Source organism: Nymphaea colorata, chromosome 1, assembly GCF_008831285.2.
Source record: "Nymphaea colorata isolate Beijing-Zhang1983 chromosome 1, ASM883128v2, whole genome shotgun sequence".
Lineage (NCBI taxonomy): Eukaryota > Viridiplantae > Streptophyta > Magnoliopsida > Nymphaeales > Nymphaeaceae > Nymphaea > Nymphaea colorata.
Genome location: NC_045138.2, coordinates 35,433,393 through 35,460,872, shown reverse-complemented (window position 1 = coordinate 35,460,872; position 27,480 = coordinate 35,433,393). Strand labels below are relative to the sequence as shown.

The window sequence follows — 27,480 nt, the reverse complement described above, 5'->3', positions numbered from 1 at the left end:
CCGCATGAAGCAACGCTACCAGCTGGAAGTCAAGGCCTATCATGAAACTGCTGGCGCCGAGGACGGCGCTTAACTTGAAGGGGGGAGCCTGTTCCCCTGTGTCTGGGAGTCTGTACAGTCCTTTGCTTTGTTTTGCATTGTGCTTCTTTTGCTTATGTTGAGTCATTTGCTTATGCATGTTTACTTGTAAGGGAGTACCCTCCCACCGGTCTAAGTGTCAAGTATTGAGATTTCTTGTTTTGGGTGGTCGGCATGGGAATCCTGTAAGCGGCTTCGGCCATCCTACATAAGTAAAGTCGAGATCATTGTCCTTACTTATCTTTCTCGTGATGTACTAATTCTTCAAGCGAATACATTGCGAGATTTCTTTATTCACAAGCATTCTTTATACACTTGTTTTCTCAAACTACTTTTGCGCCTCGTTCGGTGGTTTGAAGGCTTGCGGCAATCAGGTTCTTGCTGCGCCGCACGGGCCGAAGTTGTCAGCCCGTGACAGCATGCATGTAAGCATTTAATCCTTTTGCGGAAAAGGCATGCGCAGAGGGGCTTAGATTGCGTGAATTTATTGTCATACCATACGACTTCAACCCCCACGCATGCGATTTGTAGGATTAGTTTGGCGAGGATCCAATAATTTCATTAATGTCCAAAGAGATCCGTACGTCCATGTTTTTAGTCATATTGACTGTTAAGATCAGGATTGATTTAAATAACTTGGACTCTTACGTTCCAACTAGATCGATCGTATGTGCAAATTGTGGCGTATATTCAAAACACACAGACCTTCTGTACTGACATGTTTCCTAATGATTAGCTCAAAACCTTACATATTCAAGAAGAAAAGATATAGTAGAGGAGTGGAGATCGGTTCTTAATTTATTCCTAAGCTCCTTCGATCGTTTGGTGGAAACTTATTCTGTCGGTGCATTTACTAAATCAATTCCGGCTTGGTGAAGTAAAAAAGGGCTAGATTGCAATCAATTAAACACTAAAACATGCTCATTTGCAAATGAATCATTGTATGTGTCTGGAAGGACATGAGAATATTCATATGTTAACATGTTGAGGGGTTTGTGTAATCGTTGCAGTCAGTCATTGATTGTAGACGCACCTTAATAAGACCGAATCATTCATTTTACGTGCTACATGCGGAAGGACTTGAAAATAGTTATATGTTGAAGATTCTAAGACATGTTAAGGGGTTTGCGCATTCGTCTGCGATACTGCAAATCCTAGCTTGTTCTTAAAATGTTTTATTAGTCGGTCCGATCAAAAGCAGTGAAGATGGGTTGAGGCCTATCAAATCCGCACCTAGGCCAGTTACTAAGTGATTGAGTAAATAATTTTCTTGATTTGGTGTGAACAAATTCCTATCTTTTTTCTTTTCTTTTTTTTTTTTTTAGTGCCAAAATTTACTTGATTGCATTATCCGAACGAGCTTACTACTTCGTTTTCTCTACTCAAACTCGGTAAGACCGTAACCGAGCCCAACCTCTTCATCTGTCCAGCTCAGGGAGAAGATAGCAAGCGGCTCTTGCCAACAAACCATACTACAAATGAAATCCCCGGCCACACCAGTTCTGCTGGGTTGCTGAAGGCACACCACCTGGATTGTGAACGCGCGTGCCACTTCCCCAAGACCACCAATTCAAGTCTGCAACTAAACGCCAAGGGATTGCAACCAAATCAAGTGCATGGGTTGTTTATGATTAGAGCGATAGATAGATAGCTCCAACGAGCAGACCTTACCTTTCAATATTAATATTAGACGTGGCTGCTAAAAGGCACACCCAGGAGCTTGTTAAGCCACGCTTGCCTAATTGTGGAAAACATTTGCCCAGTTTAGAACTAAATAACGTATCTTGTATTGAAAACACTTAATTTCCAGCTCCCCTCTTACCAATCGGTTGCAGGTTTGTCAAACACGGGGTTAAGGACCGACTACGAAAATGTGGCCTCTTTTCATCTCAGTGATTAATCAATCCTGAAGAAATACATATGTAACATCGGATCAGGAGACTTGTATTGTATTAGCAAGTTCGTGTTGAAAACAGCTATTCAAACATACATACAGTTCATCTAATTAATGATTGGGAAAACAGCTAAAAATCTAGAGACATAGTTATGATATATGCCTCAGCGAGAGAAAGCATTTAGGAGACCGAAGAATCTTTTCAAAGCTTTGACATCATGTGCGTGAAAGTGGCCAAAGATTCACTATTAAGGCAAGAATTATGACCTCGATACTCGGCCAACTTTATCAGTTGGATTTGCCCAACGGCGCTGCGTAGAAGTTTAGAGCCCCAAATATTTTTAAGTCATCCACGATGGGCTAAATGCACTGTTTTTCTGTCTTATACATTCTTATTATATATATATATATATACAAGGGTGGACGGACGCAGAAATTTTTGATGAGGATGATTAAATTTTAATTTCAAAGTTTTGACAAAAGACGAAACATATTTTTTCAAAAACTTTTATATAAGAAGAACATTTTATTTTGAATTTACATGTAATTTTTTTTAAAAAAAAATATTGTGCCCCTGCTGGCCCCCCTGCTTATGCACACACCTGCTCGTTTTTGCACATAAATTTTTTTTTAGCCTCAGCGTCAACATACATATATGGTAGTCGGTCGTTCTATAGTTGTACTGCCAAGCAAGTTCAGACGCATTAGTGGAATTATGCCTTTTACTTTTTAAGGTTCTGAAGAAACAAGTAATAGGGCAGAAATTTCAGGTGTGAGCCCGATGATACGTCTTGGAAACACGCAGCTAATTTAGATGACTTGTTGTATTCATCTTAAGATTGCTAAGCATAAAAATTGGAGAAGAGAGATTAAATGGAGTCTAATGCTCGACGATCGATGCAAAGGGTGATTAAAGAGGGAGGGTCCTGGTTAGCAAAGCGCGTTGACCCATGAACCTAATGGGCGGCAAATACAGGTCTTTCACTTGACTTTCTACATCAGTTTTTTCGCTGCTTGAGAAACACACCGTCTATATAATTACTCTAATAAAGGAAATCCGACTCCTGGATCTTCTCCTGGGGAGGAAGGAAGAAAATCTAACTAAAAAGAAGGGAAAATTCAAGGCTCATCGACTGAGGTGTTTTTTTTTTTTCTTTCTTTCTTTGGGCACACAAGATAAGATGTAAAAACAAGGAAGGAAAGAAAGAATGAGATGAGATGTTGAGAGTACTCTGCGAAATTAATGCATGCTGGGAGGATGAGATGGCATAGAACGAATCTATCGATGAGGAGGAAAAAGGAAGATCTTAAATATATTTATTTTTAACGGTACGAGCCGATTGTTTGGACTTGTACTTGGGGGTCTGCTCTCCCTCATCAACTTCCCCCCTTATCTCTGCATTCGCCGCTAAGATAGCACAAGTTATTATTCGAGTTGTTAAACTTAATATTTATGGAGTTTTTTTCTTTTTTGGGGTAGGAGCGAGGAGATTAAAAAATGCATTCGATGACATATTCCGCTACGTGTCGCCTAACGTCAGCTTGTCAGTTGTCAGTTTTTGCTTTTTCAAGAATAAAAGTAGCTAGAATTTCACGGCAACGATGACGTGCAGCTGCCCGATTACAAAATAGAGGAGGATCGTGGCGCCACACGAAAAAGATACACTGCACTTACAATTTTTATGAGCGGTTTAGGTTAATCAAACCCTCTACGATTATTAATCTGTTCTGATTTTTTATTTGGTAAATCGAAAGAACAGAGCATGTGGTTGACGTTCAGAAATGAAATGCTATTGCTGGGGCGGCATGCTGCATGCATGCAATGCAATGCAGTTGGTATGTATGGTACCCAACCCAACATGTCTGGACCCTTTTTCTTTTTATTATTGTTGTTATTGCCGTAGTTTTTCTTAAATGGCCAGTGATCTAATTGATGCATGCACAATGGAAGTGCACTTCCTTTTCTTTCAATTTTTTAACAATGAAGGTACTGTCATAAATGTGGATCCACAACCCACTTTGATAGCTCCTGCGTGATGGGACAAGAGCACCGTTAACTCTCAAGAGAAGATCCCAATCCTTTAAAGGAAAGCCAAACTCTCATTCGAAACACAACAAGTTTGAAGCTCTCTCAAATATGGTGGAGGGGACAGAGGTTGAGGAAAGGAATGTCCGTCGCTCTGAAAAGAGGGGAACAGCCCCTAAACACAATCATGGGCAGGAATCAAGCAAGTTGGTTGCTGCTAACAACGAAACAGATGGTAATCATTCAGGCACACAAGACATACAGAGTAGAAGTAAGGGCGCGACAGGTCCTCAACAAAACCCAATGCAATTGGAAAGCAAAAGCATACAGGGACCCTCTCAGGCTTCACCTGATACAAGGAGTCATTCTAAATCCATGAAATCTCCCATCAATGCCCAATTGGCTGACAAGGCCAAGAAAAGAACACTCAAGCATAAGGAAGTTGTTGGACCCAAGAAGCCAACCAGTCCTCCCACCGTGAGTGACAATTCTGAGTCGGTCGAAAGGAGGACTAAAGAAGATGAGAACCTAACTATGGCAGGGTTAGACTAGGGCCAACAGGAGGGTCCTTCCTTAGAGGACATGGAAATGGGTTTCGAGGAAGCCCAGCGTCTCCCTGAGGGGATGGCAGGGGACAAGGCTGATGACTTCTCTACCATTACAACGGTCAGAGAAGTAAGGATGGGGCATGAAACTCCTTGCCCATGAAGATCCTATCTTGGAACATCCGCGGGCTGGCCTCTACTCCAGCCCAACATGAGTTCTTAAGTACTCTTAGGTCTACGAAGTCTTCCATTGCTTTTGCTATTGATTCCAAGCTTAACGCGGAACAACTTCAGAAGTTTCAGTTTAAGATTCCAGACTATTGTCAAATCTCCAACATCCATCTTTCGGGACCCTGGGTGCGCATCATTGGCCTCTGGGATCCGACGGTAGTGACTCTCCAAAACTGGTATGCTCATCCCCATTGGATTGTCGAGTTTTATATCCCCTCAACAGGCCAAACTTTTGTTGTTCTTGGGGTTTATCTACACACCGATTTTTGAATAAGGAAGACCCTGTTCCCTATCCTTCTTGATACTTTGAACTGGTGCAGTGAGGCTGTTATATGTGTGGGCGACTTTAACGCAGTGCTAAATAGCAATGAAAAAACTGGGAGTGCCCCGCCACTCTACGCCTGCATTGCCTTATCAAACTTTGTCACCTCGTCGGCGTTAACTGAAGTTTCTTTCCAAGATACAAATTTCACTTGGACTAATAACTAGGTGGGCAAAGATAATGTGATGTCCATGATCGACAGATGTTATGTTTCTAAGGAATGGGTGGACAATCCAGAATTGTTGCTGCAACTGGAAGTGCTCCATAGGACAATATCTGACCACAACCCCATTCTGCTCTGCATTTCAAAGCGTAGGTACTCAACTTGGGGACGTACCCCATTTCGGCATTTTCAATACTGGATGGACATGGCAGGGTACAAAAACCAAGTTGATTATGCATGGACAGTAGACATTAGAGGCTGTGAAATGATTAAACTCATTTACAAACTAGAGGCCACCAGGGACAAGTTAAAGATGTGGTGCAAAGGTGGAGCCAATGATCTATCCCCCCATATTGTGGATATCAAATCTAAACTTAAATACCTATAGTCCTAGATTGAAAGTGGCCACCTTCAGACGATAGAGGAAGAGTGCAACCTCAAGCGACAACTTTCGGTGTTCCTGCACCAAGAAGAACGCCTTTGGCGCCAAAAATCCAGAATCAAATGGATCAAGGATGGATACCTCAACACCAAATTCTTTCAAGGAATCGCCAATGGGAGGCAAAGGAGGAACAAGATCAACATTATCTCCCATGGAGGTCAGCTCCTAACAGACATGCCTGACATATTCTCAGCTTGCACGGACTTCTTTGTCGATCTTTTAGCGAATGTTCAGGGTAATGGGTGCCTACCGCATTCTCTCGCCCCAGGCCCTACTATGTCTCTAGAGGAAAATGCTGACCTATTGAAACCTATCACTACAGAAGAAATTCAGTGGCCAGTAATGGAGGCAGATAAGGATTCAGCGCTGGGCCCAGATGGGTTTGGTAATAATTTCTTCCAGTCCAATTGGAATATTGTGAAGGAGGCCGTTTCTGCGGCTATCAGTGGGTTTTTTTATTCTGGCAAGCTGGTTAAATCAATTAACAGGACTCACATCATCTTGCTGCCCAAGGAGCAAGGAGCTAAGCAGTTGGACAAATTTCGGCCTATATCCCTCTGTACTAGCACGCTGAAATTTATTACCAGGATCATGGTCCAGCGCATGCGGCCAATCCTCAATAGGATCATATCCAATAATCAAAGTGCCTTCCTACAGGGAAGATGCATCCAAGACAGCTTTCTTCTCAGCCAGGAAATTGTTCATGTTTTTCAAAATAGTAAGAAGCAAGCTGCTTGTGTAAAGATTGACTTAAGCAAGGCTTATGACAGAGTCAACTGGGACTTCCTGAAGGCTGCCCTCTGCCACCTAGGCTTTCACGAATTATGGATTCAAAAAGTCATGACTATTGTCACCTCAGCCAAATCGGCACTTCTCATCAATGGCAAGGAAGGGGGGTGGTTTGAACATAAGAGATGTCTTAGGCAAGGCGACCCCCTCTCCCCCTACCTGTTTATCTCAGTCATGGAGATGCTCACTCGTAGCATCCAAGCGCAAATCAATAACCGGCAAATAAAAATCCCGCCTATGGGGGCTGAACTTACCTTCCCTTCTTTCACGCTTTATGCAGACGATATTATTTTCTTCATGAATGGGAGGTTACAAAACTTACGCCATTTAAAGTGTGTCTAGATGAGTTCGCCTCCTGCTCTGGCCTGATTATGAATACTGCCAAAAATACAATCCTCCCATTCAATATGGACAGTCAAGTGTTAAATCGCATTGAGCACGAAATGGGCTGGCGTCAAGGGGCCCTCCCCACCACCTATCTTGGTATTCCCCTTCAGACGAATGCCTTGACAGAGGTGCAATGCAGGCAACTAATCCTTCGGTCCTCCCAAAAGCTTGCACTTTGGAAACAAAAATGTCTCTCGTTTGCAGGCCGTCTGTGTTTAATCAAACATGTTCTTTCCGCAATGCCTAGCTATTGGAGCCTAGTTGCTAAGCTTCCTGCGGCAACTTGCAAACAATTGAACAAGATGACAGCTGATTTTTTGTGGGGAGATATGGCAGACCGTAAGAATTACCATCACATGAGTTGGTCAACTCTCTGTCTCCCTAAGTTAGAGGGAGGCGTTGGCCTCAAAGATATCAAGGAAACTAATATGGCCAACATGGCTTTTTTAGTTTATCGAGTGTTGCAGCAGGCCTCCCCTTGGGCTACCCTTGTCAAAGGGCGATACTGTGAGCGCAAGGGACTGCTCGACAGTAGTTTGAGGGGAAAAAGGGTGTCCAGAGCTTGGCGCATGGCGTTGCGGTCATGGAGCAAAGTGAAAGAGCAAGTCGTTTGGAAAATAGGGAATGTTGCATTGGCAAAATTCTGGACAGATCATTGGGGGGGGGGGGTTGATCGACTGATAGACAAGATTCCCATATCTCACCTTCATCTCGTCCAAGACTGTATCCCGTGTTCAGTCAAAGAGATCATTGAGACAAACGGGGAGTACATAAGAGGCTTCCTTACCGGTCTTAATATTCTTGCCTCTTTGCCTACGATTCAGGTGAAACAACCGGATGTTCTTACATGGAGGAATGATAATAAAGGGGAGATCACTAGGCGCGACATATGGCAACGAATACGTAAGAAAGGCAATGAGTCCATCGATAATATGCTAGTGTGGAAAGGAAGATGACTCCCTAGGGCCGCCTGGGTGGTGTACTTAGGCAGTGCTGACCGTCTTCCAACGGATGAGTTAGTGAAAAAGCAAGGTCGTCATCTAGAATCAAGGTGTTATGTTTGCAAGCAAGCGAGTGAAGATATTTCACACCTTTTTTTTGAATGCAAGGGTGCTAGACCCATTTGGGCTTGCATCTATGGCAAGTTTGGGCGTACTGCTCCATGGCATTGGAGCCCTCAATTCTTAAAGCAAGGACTCATCAGGTTGCACAAGCAAGGCTTCAAAGACAAAACTTTGGATAAATGCTGGAAAGATAGCTTCCATTTGGGGATTTGGTTCATTTGGAAAACGCGCAACCAGTTTAAGCATAGAGGAGATATTCCTATAGGCAATGTGACCAAAATTTTTTGGTCACACTGCTGTGATCATTGGTGGACGTATCAGTGGACTATATCGCAACGAGTTAAAACTCAAAACTGGTTATGCATAGGGATCTTATGGAGCAATGGAGCAAACCGAGCAGATACATGGGTGGAAATCAGCATTACCTCCCTGTTTATGGCTGGTAGAAAAGGGGTCGCAGGCCTCATTAGAGATACAGTGGGTCGGTTTCGCCACGGTCTAGCTTGCTGGTTTGGCAACATTTCTGAATGGTGGGAGATCGAGATACTTATGGAATGCATCGGGTACCTGGTTAACTTAGAAGATAATCAAGGGCGTATCTATATACTGGCCAATAGTGGCAATTGGAAGCAGCAATTCCGCAGTACCCTAACAGGCAGGCGCAACAGTGACACTAACTCTATGTTCAGCAGTCTTCTCAATAGGATTGTTTTTTGCAGGAGATGGCCTCTCGCTGAAGCCACCAACCTTTTGATGTCCATTCCAGACAATGGCATGTATACCAAATGGAATCCCACAGATGACATGTGGGATCCCCTTAAAGAAACCAATCATAGATGATGAGGTCCTTCTGGACCAATTTTTGTTGTATATACCTCTTATTTTGTTGAAATAAAAGGATGGAGGCCTAACCCCCAAGCAGCCGTTGTCCGAAAGGTGCGGTGGGTAGTGTACTTGTGGAAACGAGTTTGAAAATCGGACCAGTGGGCCTTGCGATTGAGCTGAACCGGTTCAAGAGGGAGAGAGAGAGAGAGCCAATAAAATGGATGCTGGTTCACAGCTATTTCCATGTCAAGCTCCATTTCTGCATGCTGGGGACGTGCACCTCCGCCTGAGGCAAACTTCCAAAAGAGTTTCTTTTCTGTGCATACTGATGTCAAACACCGGTAAGAGTAACCACAAGACCAAGGACTGGGGAATACAAGTCCATCAATCTGGAGTTTTATTCGCTGCCTTTTTGTGCATGTAACTAGTACATTGATAACAAAAAAAAAATGAAATAACAAACAAATATGAGATAACAAAAAAGTTTATGAGATAACGAAAGAAATAATGTATGAGATAACAGTAAACATAAGTATGAGATAAGTTTATGAGATAACAAAAACAAAAGATCTATGAAATAAAATGTTTTTTTTTTGTATTCATTATGACCATTTTTTGTCATTATTAAAATGACACATGAAATTTCATATACATGAACGACATATATAACCAACTTCGTCGATTTATATTCACCACAGGCAAGCAGATCTAAACCCCCTCAAGTTCTTGGCAGTGCCATTGTCCAAAAAATTAAGTTTGGGCCCATGCGTTTTGCGGCTTCCAAAATTAATTAGGTGAGTGGATTTTCTACTCTACGAAATTAGTCAAACGCTCTTTTTTGGACATAGTTAAAAGCTTAATCCGGTGTTGCTTTGAAAATTTAGGGGGTCGAGACAAGAGGCCATTGATCGACCGCCTAGCAATCCAAATATGTGGGTGTTGCATGCAATGTCCACCTTAATTTGCGGCCAAGAGTTGCCGGTTGTTGCATCGATCGACCTTTAGTCCACCCAAAAAAACCTGAAGCCTGAAATAATCTTTGGTTAGAGACCGAGCACCGGCCATATGGTCTGCTCGCACCGTCTTAATTCCATAGTTTGGTATCATCTCTGCTTTCATCCTCCTCCTCATTGTCTTGATCAGAAATATCAGTAAAATTTCTACATAAACCTAAAAGCTTGTTGACTGGACGGAACTGTACAATTTTTTCTTAAAGATACTATTTTGTTATTTTTCGTCGCTTTGGCCATTTTCTAAGTAGCATGTACTTATAACTAAAGTAATAAAGCTGTTAAATAAAGTTTTGTTATAGGTTGCGCCATTGGTTATGTTATCCAAAGTGTGTATACTTGAGATTGGCGACTAATTGAAGAGGGAGAGAGAGAGAGAGAGAGAGCCACTAAAATGGAAGCTATATCACATGGCCTAACGAGTGACAAGTTGTCCCCGATTTGAAGGAGAGAGTGAGTGAGTGTGTGTGTGATTGAAGAAACTTATCGTACTGAGTTCAATATATTAAAATATGTAAAGTTGGTACTCTGCCATGCAGTTGATCTCATCATTAATGGAAAAAACAAACCAAAATTTAGAGACCGAGTTATGATGTGTGCCGTAGCAAAAGAATGCAATTAGGGGACAGAAGAATCTTATCCCGGCTTTGACATCATGATGTGCGTGAAACTGGCGAAAGGTTCATTATTTGGACAATATCTTTTGACCTTGATACACGGCCAACCTTATCAGTCGATTTGCCAAACGCCACCTCATGCAAGTTTGGAGAAGAAAATATTTTAGTCATCCACAATGTCTGCATACTTAGCACACCACTTTCCTTGTCTTCTTCCTATACACATGCATGCTCACTCTCGCACATAGATTGGTATATTTCTTTATGCGCCTCAATGTCAACACATTAGAGTTCTTTAATAGTTCAACCGCCATGCAAGTTCGGATGCGCTTCCAAATTATTGGTTTCTCCTTGTGATGATACCATAAAATAATTGTTCCATTATGGACAAAACCTTAGGCGATATTATTCATTTATAGACGTGTGCGTACTCACTGGGGCTGCATTCTCATTAGCACTCGCAATTTCTCAGGTCAATGTATAGCTGTAGATGCTCCACCGAAGTGCTTATGCTTAATTATCGTTTGCAAATTATATATGGATCATAGAAGTTTCATGCAAAGAAAAGGAATCCGGCCTCTACTGTGACGGTCCCAGTTCAACCAGAAGCTACTCCTTATCTGTAAGCAACTATAAGTGGGAGAACGCAAAGCTGCAGGCTGAAATTTACGGCTGCTACCCGATTATAGAGTAGTATCGGAGATAACAGAATGTCATTGAGAAGTGTCTTTGTGATCTTAAGACTGATTTTGCATTAAATTTGAGGACAAATTAAATGAGGCTGATCCTCGAAACTCGATGCAAAATTTTAGAGGGACACTTGCGGAGGGTCCTGGTTCGTAGAACGTTTCAAATCGAGTAAGGAGGAGGGTGGTGTGTATCAAATGACTCATGCCCGGGCGGCAACCCAGATAGATCTGCAGAATCCTCCATGTCTGATCTTATAACTTCTTTTCATTTCATCATCAGCTTGGTTCAGCTACTTGAGAAGAACTTTATTTACTCAAAGGAAATCTAACGCCTGGATCATCTCCTGGGGGAAAAACGAAGAATATCAGAGGAAAGATATGCGACCAAGTTCTTCGAATTTTATCAGCTAGGGGTGCGACTTTCTTTGAACACATACATTATAAAACAAAGGAAGACCGTTCTCTACGAAATGCTGTAGGTAGTGGACGTTTCATCCATCACGAATCGAATCTATGGGACGATGAGTTGCTGGTGTCGCCTAACACCAGCTCTCGTATTACAAAAATAAGAATATGTAGGAGGATCAAAATTTAGACAAAAAAAAACAAAAAGTCCCTCAAATTTTCAATAGCGATGACTTGCTACAGCCACGCGCCCCAACGGCACGATCGATTATAAAACGGAGGAGGATTGTATTTGTGGCGGCACACGAAAAAGATACAGTGTATATACGAGGGGTTTAGTTTAATGGAACCTCCTCCCATTAAACTAATCGTCTCAACCTCTCTCTTGTTTCTTCATTTTAAATTTGTGGGAGACAGAGGTGCCGTTCGGAAAAGCAAGGACAGCATGCTGCATGCCCAACCAATTAATTAACCATTATTTTTGTTTTCGTCGATGCATGAAGATGATTCTTCTCATCCTCGATCCGATGCGTAAACATAGCAGTATTCGGCATCTGCATGTTTTCAGCTGAACATTATATGAGTTGTGAATTGGTAACAAAATATATTAAAAGACTATTTTTTGAAAAAATAAAGTGAAAAGAATAAAATAAGATGCCTCCGAAATGAAATTGGTTCAAAGAAGAAGATAGGCGGTACTCTTAGATTCGCTAGTAATTCGACTCACAGAGATTTTTTATAGGTATGATCAAACTCAAAAGGCGGACACTAGATTTGGGTGGAGGAAAAGGTTATACCCAATTAATTAATTGTGAATGCAATTAAGTCGGGTAACCTGAATTATTGGACGTACTTACTTCTCTAATTATGGTTCTGCCGTCACTTTGTTTTCAATGATTCATAAATTTGATGGACGGGGGTTCGTAAGGAAGACATTGCTTAGGATGAAAGCAGAAATTAATTTAATGGTTCCTAATCCTAAGGGGGATGTGGTGAGCGTAACGGCGCAGGCTGATGGTCGGCCGATGCAAATTCTGATGTGCTTGTCTCCCTCGTCATCGTCATGAACAGAAGATGGATGGATCGATTTAAGGAAAAGTTGAGATGGGATTCATTCGGTGTCTTCAACTTAACTTGTTTCACATTTCCCAAAACAAAATTATGAAAATCTTTATTGGTGAGGGGCCTATTAATTAAGAAATAAAGGAGGGTGAGGTCATAGTTCATCCATGTCGGCAGTGCAATCCAGATGTGAGAGAGAGAGAGATGTAAAGTTTGAACACCATCCATTTTCAGTAGGAAAAAAAGAAAAAGAAAAAAGCTTAAACCTATTTTCCTCGGGCAATCTGCACTCTGGAGGGCGAAGTCGTTCTACGTCTTTTGCGAATTGGAAAAGAATCGTATATTTCGAAAAGAGTAGTGTGCGCTGAGATTTTGTGAAATCTGTTGACGGTCCCCTTACAAGCTGGGCTGGGTGGTGTGGTGTGTAGAATAAACTAAAAATGGAACATGATAATGAGTTTCATTTAGTAAACCCCAAGTATTTGTTTTCTTTTTCTTTTGGGTTAAATTATTAAACGAAGACAAGAGGAAGAAGAGAAGGTCTTTCTTCGTTTATTTTAGTCCATGTAGTACGAAAGATCATCATAAGGTGGAAAATAGGAAGCTCTACTACTGCCCATCGCCCTCAATTTGTTGCATTATACAAAAGAGTTTTGGCCGTGTTGCTTATGAAAAACATTACTACGCCATGCAGATTGGAAGTGAAACGCTTGTTTTTGCATTCTCCATCCATCAAGTTAAAAATTAAAATTGGGGGGTTTGGTGCCTCTTTCTTTTCTTTTTATTTTTTGGGAGACTAGGATTATTGATGCATGCTTGCTGTGTGTTGCAGGCCAGGCCTCTTGTGTTATTTTCCAAAACATACCATATGTGTTGTTGTTGTGAGCTGATTTCTCTATTGTCCGGCCAGGCCAGGCCCTCCTAGAAACGTCGAAAGGAGGACTTGAACCTTCTCTTCTCTCGAACATGTTTGACAATAAAATTAATGGCGGATTTCAAATGTAAGCCATCTGGGGGCTGATCTCATCTGATGTCACGAAGACGAAGCGGTTTTGATCCAAATGCGGAGTAGCCATACCCGGGTCCGGGATGGCCGGCAGGGGCACGACAGAATCTGACTGTCAATTTAATGGGATGCCACATGGGTCGGTACGGCGGGGCAAAAGAGGAAAGCCAGTTACTGAATTATTTGCGCAAGTGGGTGCTCCGCTCGAAGGGACGGCCTGGATGAAGGAAGATTAATCCTGCGGCCCATTCAACGGCTGATATTCTCTGCCATCAGTACGTACGAAACGATTGGGAGGTGGGCCCCTCCCCCACCTCGTCTTGGCGGGGACCACCAACGCCGAGGAAAGGAAGAGCGGAAATAAATAAATGGGAAAAAGAAAGGTATTGCACTGATGGTCCCGCCAACTCCCTTCAATTAACTGTAAACTGTCGGGATTAATTGCTATTTCCTTTCTACTACCCACTTGCGAAAACATTTACCGACCGATCGATCGACTTATTTTTCTCCAGCCGGCATTTTTTTCTTTTCTCTTTTCGCAAGGGACCCCACTCCTTCGTTTGTTTGCCTTGTCGCTCCTTTGGGTTTTAATTAATTTTTTAGATAAATGGGTGGTAGTTATGTTGGTGAAAATGTGGGTTTTCTGAAAATAAAGCCTTTTCTGTATGTGTGTTTTGGCGGTAGAACGGGATGGTAGTTTGTCATGGCCACCTGAGCACTTGGCATCTCTTCCGACGGTATGGCTGGGGCTCTTCACGGAGTTTGGCTTTGGAAGTTCAGACTCGACCCGCTCTATATGCCTTTAATCCGGTAGTGAAGTTTTTGTTTAGCAGCAACCTAATCAGTTGATCTCAGCTTCTTCTGTCCCCGTTTTTTTTTTGCATTTCTTTTCATTTATTTGTTGGCAACAAAAGAGAAGGGAGCCCTATCTATCTCCCCGCAGCCTGCCTTACACCATTTTTGAGTAACGGAGAAACGCCGATAACTTTTATTTTTATTAGAAACGGAGCTTATTAAATAGGCCCTCCAGGAGTTTTGACTATTTTTACATTCAAAAGGAGCAAAATTTTAAAAAAAAAAAATATCAAGAAGAATAGCAAACATTTAATTTTTTTCATTGAAATATTTATCCGTGATGTGATAACTTTGCAAATCAACAACATTTTGGTTATGTTTGATTGCCCCGGGTCTGGGTTCCGGGGCTGATTTCAGATCCAGGTTCTGAAATCGGTGGTTTTAAAATACGGAGTCTCACGGCCTCCCTCCTAAGAACCGATCACGTGCGACTTACAGCATCTTTCGTTCGTTGAAGAAGCCCATCTCTCTCTGTGCCGAAGCACAGCTCGACGCCGATGGCCGTCTCTCTTTCTCATGGTGAGTTCTCTCTCTCTCTCTGGCGGTCGAGTTGCGTTTTCCTCCCCTTTGTTTTTTTTTTTTGTTTTCGGCGGTTGCGGTGGCCATGTTGCGTTTTCTCGGCAGAGGGTTAGCCCTCTGCGGCTCTCTCCCTCTCTCTCTCTGTGGGTTTTACCGGAAGGGGGTTTGCCCAGCGAAACCCTCTGTGGAGCTGTGTTTTGTTTGTGTGTGTGTTTTTTATGCAGCCGCTGCGGCGGCCATGGAGATGGAGGGCTTTCCCAGCAGAGGCTTTCGTTGGTTTATACCGTCTCCCGATTCTCTGTCTCTTTCTCTCTCTGTGGATTTTGCTGGCTGCTCTCTCACTCACTCATGGCGGTCGAGTTGTGTGTGTGTGTTTTTTTTTTCTGTTTGCGGCCACAGCGTGTCCATGGAGCGTTCACCCGGCAGAGAGTTTCGGCGGTCGAAACCCTCTGTCGTCTCTCTCTCTCCCCCTGTGTGTATTTCGCTTTGCAGAGGTTCTCGCTCCGGTAAACTTTCTGCCTCTCTCTCTCTCTCTCTCTCCACCGCGCGAAAGAAAGATCGAAACACCTTCCTCGCCCCTTCCGACCTGAGATCACCTGACAGCCGAGGATCTGGGATTCCACCTTTGCTGAAACATGGCCTTTCAAGACTTGGTATTCCTATTCAAGACTTGTACGTTCACCAGTGAATAGTGTACGACGTCTTCCTCCGTAATTCGTTTTGGTCTTTGATTTTGTTTCGCTAGGAAATGATCAATGATCCTTCACAAGAGAAAGGTCCACTAATCGGACGGTGGTTCGTTTTATTAATAAAGTTTCTCCATTACAAAAAGATGCCGCTTTGAATTGTTGGGTCATTCTTTATTTTCGATCACGGCACCTGAGTTTTTCCTTCTCTTTATTTTATCCCCGGGTAGAGCAAATCCAGAAATGCTTTCGAATTAGGTATTCTGCCGGAGGTTTGGGTGCGTAAAGCACGCGCCAGATGCTTCCGTCTTCCAGCCAAGAAGAAATTTTCACAAAACAGGTTACCGATTGTTGTAGAATTTTTCGAAGGAAGACCCACCCAACCGTTGATTCAAGCCACCTATAAAATCTCCCAGAGAGTTCTTTCTTGTTCGAAGTAAACGAATCCTCATTCCTAACTAAAGATGAATGAATAGCAAAAAAAGGTGGGCCCCACCCGTAGAGCATACCTTAATTTTCTGGCCACCCATGCTGAGGATAAGGCTCCGTTGGCCCTGTTAATCACCTCACAACCTTCTGTTGACGACTAATTGTAAGCTTGTTAGTGACCATACTACTCTTTCTCTCAACTGCTACTTTGGTTCCTCACTTTGGACCCGAAGGAGTAAGAATTTCTTCAGATTCTTCCTTCAGATTTCTTTGATGTTTGTGTTTTGTTCCGGAAAAAGGAAGGTTTTATGCTTCATGTTGATGTTGTGACTCGCGATTGTTTCTTCGTGTTGGTTCAAGGTAATCGAGATATGAATATATATGAAGAAATGGGATTCACGGCGAGTTTAGGGCTCCCGTCTGTCCCCCTCCCGCACTCGGCGTGCGATCAGACAATTGCGAATGAAGGGGAGATCCTGCAGGATGATGATGAAAGCGAGGAGGAGATTGATGTCGATGAGCTCGAGCGCAGGATGTGGAGGGACCGCATCAGGTTGAGACGGCTCAAGGAGCAAAACAAGGCCAAAGAGAGCGGCGACATCGCCAAGCAGAGGCAATCGCAAGAGCAGGCCCGACGAAAGAAGATGTCCAGGGCTCAGGATGGGATTCTCAAGTACATGCTTAAGATGATGGAGGTTTGCAAAGCCCAGGGCTTCGTCTACGGAATCATCCCTGAGAAGGGCAAGCCCGTCAGCGGCGCCTCCGATAATCTTCGTGCCTGGTGGAAGGAGAAGGTGCGGTTCGATCGCAACGGTCCTGCTGCAATCGCCAAGTTTCAGGCGGAAAACGCCATTCCTGGTAGCATGGAGGAGAATTCAGGCATGATTTCGACGCCGCAGACGCTTCAAGAACTTCAAGACACAACCTTGGGGTCTCTATTATCGGCCCTCATGCAGCACTGCGAGCCTCCTCAGAGGCGTTTCCCTCTCGAGAAAGGTGTAGCTCCCCCGTGGTGGCCAACGGGCAACGAGGATTGGTGGCCTCAATTGGGGCTCCCAAAGGACCAGGGCCCCCCTCCATACAAGAAGCCTCACGATCTGAAGAAGGCATGGAAGGTGAGCGTGCTTACCGCCGTGATCAAGCACATCTCCCCTGACATCGACAAGATACGGAGGCTGGTGCGGCAGTCCAAGTGCCTTCAGGACAAGATGACGGCCAAGGAGAGTTCGACGTGGTCGGCAGTCGTTAACCATGAGGAGCTGCTCGCTCGCCAGATGAACCCGGATGCCGGCCTTCCCCTGTCATGCTTGAGCGGCAATGGGACTATCACGTACAACGGAAGCTGTGAGTATGATGTTGATGGCTATGATGAGGATGATGCAAACATGGAAGTTCTGGAGTGCAAACCGGAGCTCTTCCACCCGGGCGTCGCGGGAGAGAGGATTATTCCATCAATGAACGGGGATACTGCTTCCGACTGCATCCGCAAGAGGAAGTTCCCTGGGGAGCAGCTGATGATGGAAGGCAAGGCATACATTGGGGACAATACCGAGTCCCCCTGTCACGACTTCCCGATGGGTTTCGCGAGCAAGAGCGCGAGAAGCAACCATGGGTCCAACTGCTTTTATCCCTCAAACTTTCCTCAGGGAATCACTCTGCCGGGCGTGGTGGCTAATCAAGAAGAGAAGCCTGTTTTCTGCTTGCCGGTTCCGGAAGGGAAGCAGCGGCAGCAGGAGCAAAACCCGTCTATTGCTGTGACCGCGAACCGGACGGCCGGCTATGCGTCAAGAAACCTGGCAAATATGCAGGTGGCAGCGCCTCCGTCCCCAACTCCACCGGGGGTTCGTAGTATGATGGATCACAACCCAGGGCCTTTAACAGGGGTTGGTGTCCCGGTGGATGTGCACAAATCAATCAACGATCTCTTCGCATTGTATGAGCAGCAGAGGAAGATACTGGGCCGTCCAAATGTCCATGAGGCTCCAAGAGACCTAGCGCTGGGAAATCATGATGTTCGAAATGGAGGCCCCAATCCCCTGCTCGCTGACGTTTTCGATGAGCAAAGTTGTGGGATGAGTATGGGGTTGGAGCAGTGTAAGATGTTTGCTCATGGCTTTGACGACAACCAGCAGGATGTCAATCCCCGTTACAAGTGTGGGTCGGCGTTATTGCCCATGGACTTCGATTCCTTTTCCCGAGGACCAGAGCTGCAGAAGCTGGGCGCAACACATTGGTTTGCCTGATCAGTTGAACTTGCTGGAGCTGGTGCTGGTGCTGTGCTGCGAGGGGTTTGTTTCACCAGGCCCTTTCCTCTCCTTCAGCCGTCGCAAAGAGATGATGGCAAAACTCTGTTGACCAAATTTTTGGGTGGCGGTTTATGATCTGTGATCGCCAAGCGCAAAGTTTCACCGGTTTTCTCTGGAGGAGGCCTTCCTTCCTTGTATGTGACGATCTTCCATGTAGCGGGTTGTAGTTCTGTACCGGTAACAAATTCATGATACGTAGAAGTAGAGGCGGAGATCCTCTTGGCTTCCTTCTGCCTTTAGATCTGTTGCTGAACATGAATAAGATATAAATATTGTTTTTACATATATTGGCAAGTATGTCTCTGGCTACAATCTGCATACCTTTCTATCTTATGCGACTTGTGTGTCCGGTGCAGCTGCTAACGATCAAGAAAAGAATCTCGACCGATTCTGTGGAATCATTTAATTTGCGACTGACGCAGTTTCTATAGGCTATTATTAGCACCTGATGGAATGGCGCTAAATAACTCTACTTCCTGTCTGGCTCCGTTCTTCTTGTCTGAGGTCGCCTACTTGAGTGCGGATACTCAGCAAGGCCTGATAATGGTGCTGTGGTTTTGATTGTCTTGTTTTTTAACAGTTTGAAAATTTTAGGGAGTAAAGCGTACAGGGGATGGATGAATGTTAACTGAAAGAAAAAGTAATTCCCTGTTGGTCATTATCTCTGACCTTCGTATTCGGACAGTTAGAATTGTTAATTGGAAAACCACAAGAACGTGATCGGTGGCACCAATTATTCAATTAGAGACTCAGGTTGTACTCGTCCGCAGCTTTCGTCGTCGTCTATTGGAACTGCAAACTATATATTAATTTCTTGCTTGTTGAGATGATATGATCCAACATTGGAGTAATATTTATTTCAAGTAAACAGGGTGTGCGTGCACCCTTGGGAGCATCCGCCAGACCCCCTGAAATGAAAAGTAGCTGATCATTAAACTCTTGCCCTTATAATATTTTAGGAAATAATAATTGGATGATATGGCTGCTAAAGGAAAAAAAAAAACAGTGCAGTGCAGTGCAGTTTCTCCTTTGGAAGGTTAGTTAACTTAACCGAAAGCATCTCTTCAGAAGTGAGGAGTACAGATCTTGGGGCTACTCATCTTCCAAGTACAGGAACGTCCAAATTGAAATGTGGTGCCAAAAGGATAAAAGTGGAGGTGGCTCTTTTGGGATCCATTGACTCCACAGAGACATGCTCAATCCTCTCTGAACTGGCCTTCTTTTCTTTTAACTTAAACTTCGCTAGCTTCTTGACAAGTTTAATTACTCAAAGTAAATCTAACCCCTGGATCTTCTCCTGTGGGCAAACACGAGGAATGTCACACTAAAAGAGGACAATTTCAAGAAGCGGGGCGTGATTTTCTATAGATAAACCAAGAAAGAGAAAGTGACCCGAGTCATCTAACAACGACAGACTATGTTCTTCTTCTTCTTCTTCTTCAGGAAGGGCTTGTAGACGCTATGTCGAAGAAAGGGGAATCGACACCTGATCAATATTGGCGTTCCATCATATAGCCCTCACCCATACACTTCGATGCCGAGTGCTCCCGAGAGAAGTGAAGGAGCGATTTCTCTGGAGAGATGGGCCAAGGGCTTTGCTAGAACCTTACTGTGCTATGCTACGAGAATGGCTCCATGGTTTTGAAATTCCAGATCAATCTAAAAAATTTTACAAGGCGTTTGGATGAAACCTAAACAAATCTCTGGAGGTAGCACATGATTTTGCTTTTACACGAGGGTTTGGATTACCCAAAAACATGAGTTTCACCAAAACTAATCTTTGAATGGTGTCTTTTAACTTTTTAGAGTCATTCGGCCTTTTAATTCTAATTTGCGCCATCAAATTCAACTTAATGAATGATGGAGAAAAAAATAAAGTGAAAAAAAATGTATTTTTGTTATTTAATATTGGTTTATATTTTTTTTCTATTTAATTTAAATGAAGGGCCTTCATTAAATAAGCGAGTGACTTCAGATAAACTGAATCATAGTTTATTCACTGACATATATATATATATATATATTATTTTTAAGCATGTTCTTTGCCTTCCATCGACCGATTCATGATAGAATTTTAAAATTTTTAATGCCTCGTAACCGTTCTTTTCCTTTATCAGAGAAGGAGAAGTTAAGTTTTGCTGACGACCGTCCCTTTCCAGGGCGCTGTCCGTCGTTATGGAAATCTCTCTCTCCTCCAATCTTTTTCTTTTTTGACTTATCACAGGAGGAAAAGTGCAGGCGGTTCACAACACTCAGACGTTGGCTGGCTGCAGCTGGAACCCTGTGGGCGCTTTGCTTTCTTCCGTTTTTCTTTTCGGAAAACGAAGGCGGCCAGAAACTTTGTTCCAACTTGTCATCGGAAGCCGGTGAAGTTTTGCTCGAAAAGCAAAAGAAGAATAATAAAATATCACAGGTGAAATCAGAAAGATATCACAAACAGGGACCCGGACCTTATACTTCCTTTCCCTTTTTTTCTTTTCTGTTCTTACTTTTATCAACGAACACATGAAATGACGTATGGGAAAGATTATTTGAGTAGTTAATGGGGCGTTTTCCCTCTCCGATTTCTGATAATGGGAATGAAAAACCAACAAACAGCTTCCTATATGTGTTTGGTTGAGGAGCTACGGAGTGAAATCTTTTCAGGCCGTCAGATTACGCCCTCCCTTAAAAGTAGAAAGTTGTAGCGAGATTGGAAATAAACTTTTGCGGGGAGACTGCAGGGCCACATTCGCCGGGAAATGGATTAAATTATGGTGGAAACGGCGGGGGGAACGAGAGGTGTATGGTGGCCAATCAAGTGGAGATAAGGCTTCCGTGGAGGGGAAGGGGCAGTGGCTGAGCGGGGACACGTCGTGCTTTTACCAGTTAGACATTGCACGTGGCTGAGGCCCCATGGATTGAGTTGTGAGTGTTTTGGAGAGAAGAGGAAGAGGAAGAGGAAGAGGGTGTTTACGCATTGGAGGTGTTTACTTGGGGAGTTTAAACCGCGGTTCACTTGGGAGGAAGCAAGGTAAAAACAGAGGTGGCGTTGGGAAGTGGAACAGCTTGGGCGGGGGAAGCGGACAAGCTTTCTCGGGTGGTGGTGACCCTTGGGGCCTTGGTTGGGTCATCTCATTCTCACCGCACCCCGATTTCCTTACCTTAGTCCCCCTCCCAATTAACCATGGTTATACAGATTAACCAAACCCTGACCTCATACGCGGGTTAACCCCGCGTGGCCTGAACCTTATAACGAAAAGGGGAGGAGGGGACGGACTAAGCAGCAGCAGCAGCAGCAGCAGCCTCTACTAGTACTACTGCCTCTTCCTCTTATTCAGAGATGAAAGCCAGGCCCCTCTTGTCTTAGCTTTTCTTTGTTTTTGTCCCTCCCCTTCTCTCTCTCTCTCTCACCCACACACACATACAATTTGAATTGAAGAACTCAGGCAGAAGGAAGGACTTGTTCGTGAAATCGTCCAACATCTTACTGCAAAGGTAAAGAAGAATCATCCATTCTTCTGCCAGTCAAGTTTCTTTATTTCTCTTTTCTTTCACAAGAGCTCGGAACTTTGATGTCCTGCTCCGTTGTCTACGCACTTGGTACCTTCATTCTCCTCGGAAGATTGATGGAATTCAGTCTTTCGATCGGGGTTGGGTGAGGGCATCTTCATGATAGGTGGTGTTGCGACTGGCGGAAACAGGGAGGATGTGAATTCCCTGGAGTTTTCCTTTCCACTCTGTTGTCAAATCTCTCTCTCTCTCTCATGCCCGCGTATTTGGAACAATAGGTCACCGCATAACTTGCAGTCGATGTCTAGTTGCAAGATTATTGCTGACCATAATTCTCTTTCTTTGAACTCCTAGTTCGGTGGACTCTGTTCCCTTTACACCCAAACATATCATAATTTTCTTCTTCTTCTTCTGTCTGCTCGTGCATATCTTCAGATTCTTTGTTTCAGAATTGTTTGGTATTTGTTCTTTTAATTGCGGAAGGAGAAAGGCTTCTTGCTCTATGGTGCGACTCACAATTGTTTCTTCCTCTTGGTTCAGGTAAACAAGACATGGATATATACGAAGAAATCGGATTCGCAGGGAGCTTCGGCTTCCCGCCTGTCCCCCTCCCGCAACCGGCGTGCGATCAAACGATTGCGAATGAAGGGGAGGTCCTCCCGGACGATGATGACAGCGAGGAGGAGATTGATGTCGATGAGCTCGAGCGCAGGATGTGGAGGGATCGCATCAGGTTGAGACGGCTCAAGGAGCAAAATAAAGCCAAAGATAGCGGCGACATCGCCAAACAGAGGCAATCGCAGGAACAAGCTAGGCGGAAGAAGATGTCCAGGGCGCAGGATGGAATTCTCAAGTACATGCTTAAGATGATGGAGGTGTGCAAAGCCCAGGGATTCGTCTACGGAATCATCCCTGAGAAGGGCAAGCCCGTCAGCGGCGCCTCCGATAACCTTCGTGCCTGGTGGAAGGAGAAGGTGAGGTTCGATCGCAACGGCCCCGCTGCAATCGCCAAGTATCAGGCGGAAAACGCCATTCCAGGTTGCATGGAGGAGAATTCAGGCATGATTTCGACGCCGCAGACGCTTCAAGAACTTCAAGACACAACCTTGGGGTCTCTGTTATCGGCCCTTATGCAGCACTGCGAGCCTCCGCAGAGGCGTTTCCCTCTCGAGAAAGGTGTGGCTCCCCCTTGGTGGCCAACGGGCATGGAGGATTGGTGGCCTCAATTGGGGCTCCCAAAGGACCAGGGGCCCCCTCCATACAAGAAGCCTCACGATCTGAAGAAGGCATGGAAGGTGAGCGTGCTCACCGCCGTGATCAAACACATCTCCCCTGACATCGACAAGATACGGAGGCTGGTGCGGCAGTCCAAGTGCCTTCAGGACAAGATGACGGCCAAGGAGAGTTCGACGTGGTCGGCAGTCGTCAACCATGAGGAACTGCTCGCTCGCCAGATGAACCCAGATGCGTGCCTTCCCCTATCATCCTTGAGCGGGAATGGGACTATCGCATGCAACGGAAGCAGTGAGTATGATGTTGATGGCTATGATGATGATGATGCTAACATGGAATTTCTGGATCGTAAACCGGAGCTCTTCCACCCGGGCGTCGCGGGAGAGCGGATTATTCCATCAATGAACGCGGAAACCGCTTCCGACTGTGTCCGCAAGAGGAAGTTCCCAGCCGAGCAGCTGATGATGGAAAGCAAGGCGTACATTCGGGACAATATCGAGTCCCCCTGTCATGATTGCCAGATGGGGTTCGCGAGCAAGAGCACGAGAAACAACCATGGGTCCAACTGCTTTTATTCCTCAAATTTTCCTCAGGGAATCACTCTGCCTGCTGTGGTGGCTAATGATGAAAAGCCTATTTTCTGCTTGCCGGTTGCGGAAGGGAAGCAGCCGCAGGAGCCAAACCTGTCTGTTGCTGTGAGTGCGAACCGGACGGCCGGTTATGCGTCCAGAAAGCAGGCAAATATGCAGGTCGGAGCGGCTTCGTCCCCAATTCCTCCGAACCCCCCTTCTCAGAGTCTGGTGGATCACAACCCAGGCCCTTTAACAGGGTTGGGCATACCGGTCGATGGGCACAAATCGATCAACGATCTCTTTGCATTATATGAGCAGCAGAGAAAGGTCATCAGTCGTCCAAGTGTTCATGAAGGGCGAAATGAAGGCCCCAGTCCCCTTCTTGCAAACGTTTTCGATGAGCAGAGTTGTGGGATGAGTATGGCGTTGGAGCAATGTAAGATGTTTGCCCATGGCTTTGACGACAACCAACAGGATGTGAATCCCGGTTACAAGTTTGGGTCGGCGTTCTTCCCCATGGAGTTCGATTCGTTCTCCCGGGGACCAGTGCTGCATAAGCTGGGCACAACACATTGGTTTGCCTGAGCATACTGGAGCTCGTGCTGCAAACTGTCTTTCACGAGGCCCCTTTTACGAGAGATGATGGTAGTGGTATTACTCTCATGGCCAAATTATTGACTGGCTGTCTATGATCGGTGATCAGATACTGCAAATGCTTGACCAATTTTCTGTGGAAGAGGCCTTGCTTGTATTTAACTATGTTACAGGTAGCGGGTTGTAGTTCTTTACTGGTGTCTAATTTAAGATACGTAGATGTAGAGGCAGAGGCCCTCTTTTCTTCGCTCTGCTTTAAGATGTATTGATGAACATTAATAAAATGAAAATATCTTTACTTCTGGCTTCCGGCAAATTTGATTTGGTTTCCTGCACTCGTTGTTTTAGATAGAGCCTCAAAAGATATTGTGATTACAGTTTCAATTGCCCCTCCCTCTCCTCTGAGGCGAGTGGGGTTCAGCACTGCTTCAGGTTTTCGGTGAGGACTGCTTCAGAGGTGTGGTGTTTTGAGTAGTTTGGTCTTTTGAGTAGGAAAGCGGTTCAAGCATTCCACCGTTTACAGTACAAATGGCCGGGACTTTCACTGTTGCGTGTGTGTGCCAAATATTATTGGACTTGGTATATAAACCCAAGTCTAGACTGGATTATTGGCCGTGAGAGAGCTTGCTCGTCAAAACGGTAAAACCTGGTGGAGTCTTTTTATTAAGCAAATCAATGGCAGCAGGTGGATTTATACTATAGTTGGGAGGTCTGCTTAAGATGAGTGGCTTGGAGGCAGTCTGCAGACAGTTGCATGGGTGAGCGAAATAAGCTAACCATTTTCTTTCTTCATTTCTTTTTCCCTTAGGCGGCTTCTCTCTGAGGTTGGAAAAACCAATGGTGTAACAAGAAGCTTTCCGACGAAACCAATGGTGTAACAAGAAGCTTTCCGACGAAACCAAAGGAAAAGAGTCGGTAGTAAAAAGGAACGTGGACTTTACCTTTTATCTGCAGGTGGAGAGAGGGAGAGACCTGGAGACAGTAGGGCACGGTGAATCGGAGAGGGGAGGTGGACCTTGTAGCGGAGATGACGGTTAGGTGGTCAGCTGACCGCCTCACGGCACCGAGCAAAGCCAGGGACACTCCCCTTTCACCGCTACACTGTAGACCGATGACCCTTATCTTTTTTATGTTGCATATAGTTAGATTCGAGCCATTTGTGCACGTAGTAGACGAACATGAAGTATATGGGAGAGGAGATTCACTTGACCCGGCAACGCAAGCCTTTCTTCGACCTTTGAATGTTGCGGGGCAACTTGCATGTAAAAGTGTGGCCTTTGGAAGCTTGAAGGGGTGCATCCATAAATCCGAGGCCCCTGGCGGCTGCCTGAATGGGAAACCGGGCAGGTATTTTTTGCTGCATAATTTTTTCTTCCCCACCCTCCATGTGAGTAATGTAATGCACAATGCTTTCGCATGAGGTGACTCGCAGTGCAGCTATGTATGGTGGCAGCCACATGGGCGGATGGAAGGGTCCTCCTCACAGTCACCGTTCCGCAGCGCAGGCAGGCAGGCTCCCAACTTGCAACAAAGCGACGGCTCTAGTTGCAGCATGTGGGTTCAAAAAGTGTCCTTGGCGTTTTGGGGGTGGCGTGGTTTTTACAGATTTTGTTGTCTTTGGCTCGCTTCTGCATCATTATCACTGCTTTCATTTCTTTGAGAAAAGTCTCCCTTCCTATCTCTACACCCCATTAATTACGAGAAAAGCTGCCTTTCCGCCAGATTAATTTTTTTGACACGAGTAGCCGTGATGTAGACGGCAGTCTTGTCTCATGCGTCTGGGGTGTCTTCTTGGGCGTTTCAGAAGCACAGTAATTGCAGCGCTGCATGGGGTAGGAACAGGAACAGGAACAGGAACAGCTGAACAAGAAAAAGACCGGAGGGCCGACGACGATCTCTAACAGCGGTTTGGGCAACCAAAAAATTGAAAATCTACGCAAATCTAACATCTCAGAAATTTGCGATCATGTCTAAAAATGATCCCCTTTGCTACGAAATTAAGCTTAGCTTCTTTCTTTCTTTGTTTTCCTAAACAAGCGTCTTAGCAGAGCACTTGAAATTTTACTCAAGACCAATTACTCTTCTCGTTTATGTCATGTACGTGAGCGTGCCTGTGTTCTTTTGGAAGGGAGGACCGAGGACGTAGTGGATAAGAAAGAAGAGAGGTGGGGCGTGTCTGTGTGACAATGTTGTTGTTTATTTCCACGCGCATCCCACTTGAAGAATTGATAGGATAGGACCCCCCACATGCGCTGCCTCCTGCAGTGTAGCTGGCCGGGCCACAGCCCCGCCGCTTCAGTCACGGCCCCATTGGCACCATCTCATCTGCTTCTTCGAAGCTCCGAGGGCAGGAGCACCTCTTGCTTGTATCAACAAAAAAGAAGAACAAAATGGATTTAGCTGTTTCGTCATTTCTCCCGCCGATTTTTTTTATTTTATTTTTTGTTGGAGGACAACATGAGCAAAGTCCGATGCGTACTCGTTCGGGTCAGTAAGATCATAAACTTGCCTTGCCTTGAGTTCCATAGATTAAAGAAAGGTGGTGTGCTAGCTAATGAAAATCGAAAAATTCCCCACGTCCTCTCTCAACAAAAACAAAAGGGAGGGCTTCCCACTTGCGGGGGATCAATTCATATTCTGAGACACGGGTTGGCCCACCCGTCCCTATCAGATATAAAGCAGAGGATAAGCAAGGGCCCCCTCTCCCTCTCCTCACACAGCTGTTCACGTACTTAGTGCTTTTGTTTTGCGTCAGTGACGGTCTCAGGGTTTTCTCAGCTCCTCCATTTTGAATACAATAATTCACATGTCCTTGTCACCTTTTCTTTCCATCCTTCATAATTTTACGCACTTAATGGCTGTGAAGAAAAAATCAGAGGAGAAAATTGGCCGCCCGTGGGTGCTCTGCTCTGCTCTCTCTTTACCCTTTTGGAACGCCTCCATCCCGCTTGACCAATATGTTTTACCTTTTGTTGGTGATTACGCAGTAACCTTTTTGTTTGAGGTTGTTGGGATCTACTAAAAACTTTTCTTTTTTTTTGGCTTTGCAAGTTTGCATTGCATGTAACGGGTACGTATGTAAGACCGTGTAATACGTATTGCCACTAGAATACATCCTTCTCTCTATAAGTAGGCCTTTTTTGGATGTTGGATGATTACTTGCAAATCTTTTTTAAGTTGATGTCCTGATATTTTACCGTGATCATGATCCAGTTATCACATTTCTAGTCTACCTTAAT

General features: G+C 44.7%; 2 protein-coding genes across 2 annotated transcripts; both read left to right on the top strand.

Annotated features, from left to right (window-relative positions):
• The first annotated feature begins 14,819 nt into the window (after positions 1-14,819).
• LOC116258883 (ETHYLENE INSENSITIVE 3-like 1 protein) lies at positions 14,820-18,633 on the top strand. The gene is made up of 2 exons (XM_031636328.2): positions 14,820-14,929; positions 16,405-18,633. Exons 1-2 carry the CDS (start codon positions 14,908-14,910, stop codon positions 18,285-18,287), a joined length of 1,905 nt encoding a protein of 634 aa, XP_031492188.1. The 5' UTR covers positions 14,820-14,907; the 3' UTR covers positions 18,288-18,633.
• Positions 18,634-21,595: 2,962 nt separating this feature from the next.
• LOC116259722 (ETHYLENE INSENSITIVE 3-like 1 protein) lies at positions 21,596-24,539 on the top strand. Its single transcript, XM_031637636.1, has 2 exons — positions 21,596-21,827; positions 22,383-24,539. Exon 2 carries the CDS (start codon positions 22,394-22,396, stop codon positions 24,230-24,232), a length of 1,839 nt encoding a protein of 612 aa, XP_031493496.1. The 5' UTR covers positions 21,596-21,827; positions 22,383-22,393; the 3' UTR covers positions 24,233-24,539.
• The last annotated feature ends 2,941 nt before the right edge of the window (positions 24,540-27,480 follow it).